The sequence below is a fragment of the Notothenia coriiceps genome, unplaced genomic scaffold (assembly GCF_000735185.1).
Source record: "Notothenia coriiceps isolate Sejong01 unplaced genomic scaffold, NC01 NC01_scaffold00003087, whole genome shotgun sequence".
Lineage (NCBI taxonomy): Eukaryota > Metazoa > Chordata > Actinopteri > Perciformes > Nototheniidae > Notothenia > Notothenia coriiceps.
The window spans coordinates 53,283-55,386 of record NW_011335788.1 but is presented as its reverse complement, the minus strand read 5'-3'; the positions used below and the strand labels follow the sequence as shown (position 1 = coordinate 55,386).

Genomic DNA, 2,104 nt, shown 5'->3' with positions numbered 1-2,104 from the left:
TTCCAACACAGCTGGCAGCAGTTATTAAAGTGTGGGTTACACAGCATCATTTGAAATTATATTCTTGTCGAACAAAGAATGTAATGAATTGTTTGATTTTGTTCATAATTATGGAAAGTTCATAGGGTTTTATTGGCGGAAAACCAATTGTGTTTTTTACCCTGTACCGTTCACTCTTAACGTTTAATAATTATATCAAAGAGCAGTTGAGCAACTCTTCTAACTAAACAAAGTTTAATGCATTGTTAAATGTATCAAAATAAACAAAAAAAAACAGTTTTACTTTTGATAGTTGGAGACTTACTTTTATTTCAGATCATGCTATGACAGGCCAACAATTGTGATACTTTTCAGTAGAATTAAATAATTAAATGATTCCAATATCTAAAATGCAAGTGTTGCTTCATTTATTCCATGTGTTTGCTTTAAACAGATGCAGGTGTACCTTTTCCCTTTGTATTTATAGCTGATCGTTTATTTCTATCCAATGTCAGGATAAGTTTAGTATCATCAGCAAAAGAAGCGTATTTACAGCTCCGAAATTATTATTTTAAAAATAATTTAAAGTATAACTCTCAGCTAATTACAAGTTGACAGTAATAATAGAACACAATAAAATCACAATACATGCATCTGTCATTTACAGATTATACAGAATTAAATTGTCAATTGTTCACAAGATATACAGTAGATTGTGAGTTAAATATGGAGTATTTAGTTTACATTATTTAAAAACAAATCATGGAAGTGTTTTCGGTTCTGGTTTCAAGATTCCCAGAACAAGTTGCACGCTTACAGTCTTCGGCTATATCTTAGAAAGGTTGGGACCCTTTCTCTCGATGCAATAATACGCAGCAATATTAACACATGCAACATAAAGCAGCACAGAGACAATGTCTGGAGAGGACAAGTGACACAGATACAGCAGGACAATAATGTGAAAGCAAAGGTTATAAAAAGAAAGACTGGCACTCCATCATCAAGGATATTAATGTGATGCAACAGGAAAGCTTTAACCGTCATTCTATTGCTTACACCTTATTTAGTGGGGAATATGTCCGCCCAACTGAAATAAAACAAATGTGTTTCTTCAAAGATAAAAAATAAGGCTTGTTATATTTCGCTTTCCGAAGGCATTAGATGCAAGCTATTTACCAATATACAACTCAGGTTCCAAAGCCAATAGGTTAAATAGGCAGAGCCAAATCATCAGCATCGACCCAACATAGTGCTGGATGGGCAACTGGGTGCCGCTTTTACTTTAGGCAATTGTTTTACAAATGGCAACTCCACAAAGTAATGACAAATGAAATGCTTAGTAAGCTGTGTTGAATTATTTAAAATTTAAAAAAAGAAACCAAACAAAAAACTCATAACCTAAAAGGCAAATATCAGGGATTTTGGTAAATGTGTTTAGCGTCAAGTTCCTGTACTTTCCGTAAACTCTATACGCTTGAATCTGTGTGATTATGTAATAATATGCAACAAAAATTGTTGTCAAGTGTCTTGAGTATGCATGTCCCAACTGCTGTATTCTGCTGGTCCAACTTTCTACCAACCTCATGAAGACGATTAGGAAGCTTGCTGTGCATCCCTAAAGGGGGGCATGGGGACGCTGTCACAGCTACAGCAGTTTTCTCATGCGGCAGGTGTGCTTCTCTACGTTCATGGTGGCTCGGTCAGTGGAGCTGGTCAGGTCGTTCAGAACATCATCCTGCCGCTCCAGCTCTGTCTCTGCCTCCAAGGCAAGGTTCTTCAGCTGCATCAGCATCTACACACACACACACACACACACACACACACACACACACACACACACACACACACACACACACACACACACACACACACACACACTCACTATGTTATATTATGGAAGTCCAATCAGAAGTATTAAAAGCTACCAACTTAAATTAAAGAGCTGTGACGTAATCAACACAAACAAATACAATAAGTTAAAGTAATTAAGAAAAAACAGATGACAAACTATGCAGCAGGAATTGAGAAGCTATGACTGGTAAGCTAGCTTTGTATCAGGTAAAGCCAAATATTGTACTACAAAGTACAAATACTTTTTGAATTTGTACATGTTTAAATCCCTCTC

General features: G+C 36.0%; 1 protein-coding gene across 2 annotated transcripts in view; it reads right to left on the bottom strand.

Moving 5' to 3' along the window:
* Positions 1-277: 277 nt before the first annotated feature.
* The window catches only part of snap47 (synaptosome associated protein 47), a 7,693-nt gene continuing 5,866 nt past the window's right edge, over positions 278-2,104 (bottom strand). For both annotated transcript variants that reach the window (XM_010766102.1, XM_010766101.1), the window contains exon 5: positions 278-1,771. In XM_010766102.1, coding sequence (XP_010764404.1) covers positions 1,625-1,771 — 147 coding nt within the window. In that variant the 3' untranslated portion in view covers positions 278-1,624. The remainder of the gene's footprint in view (positions 1,772-2,104) is intronic.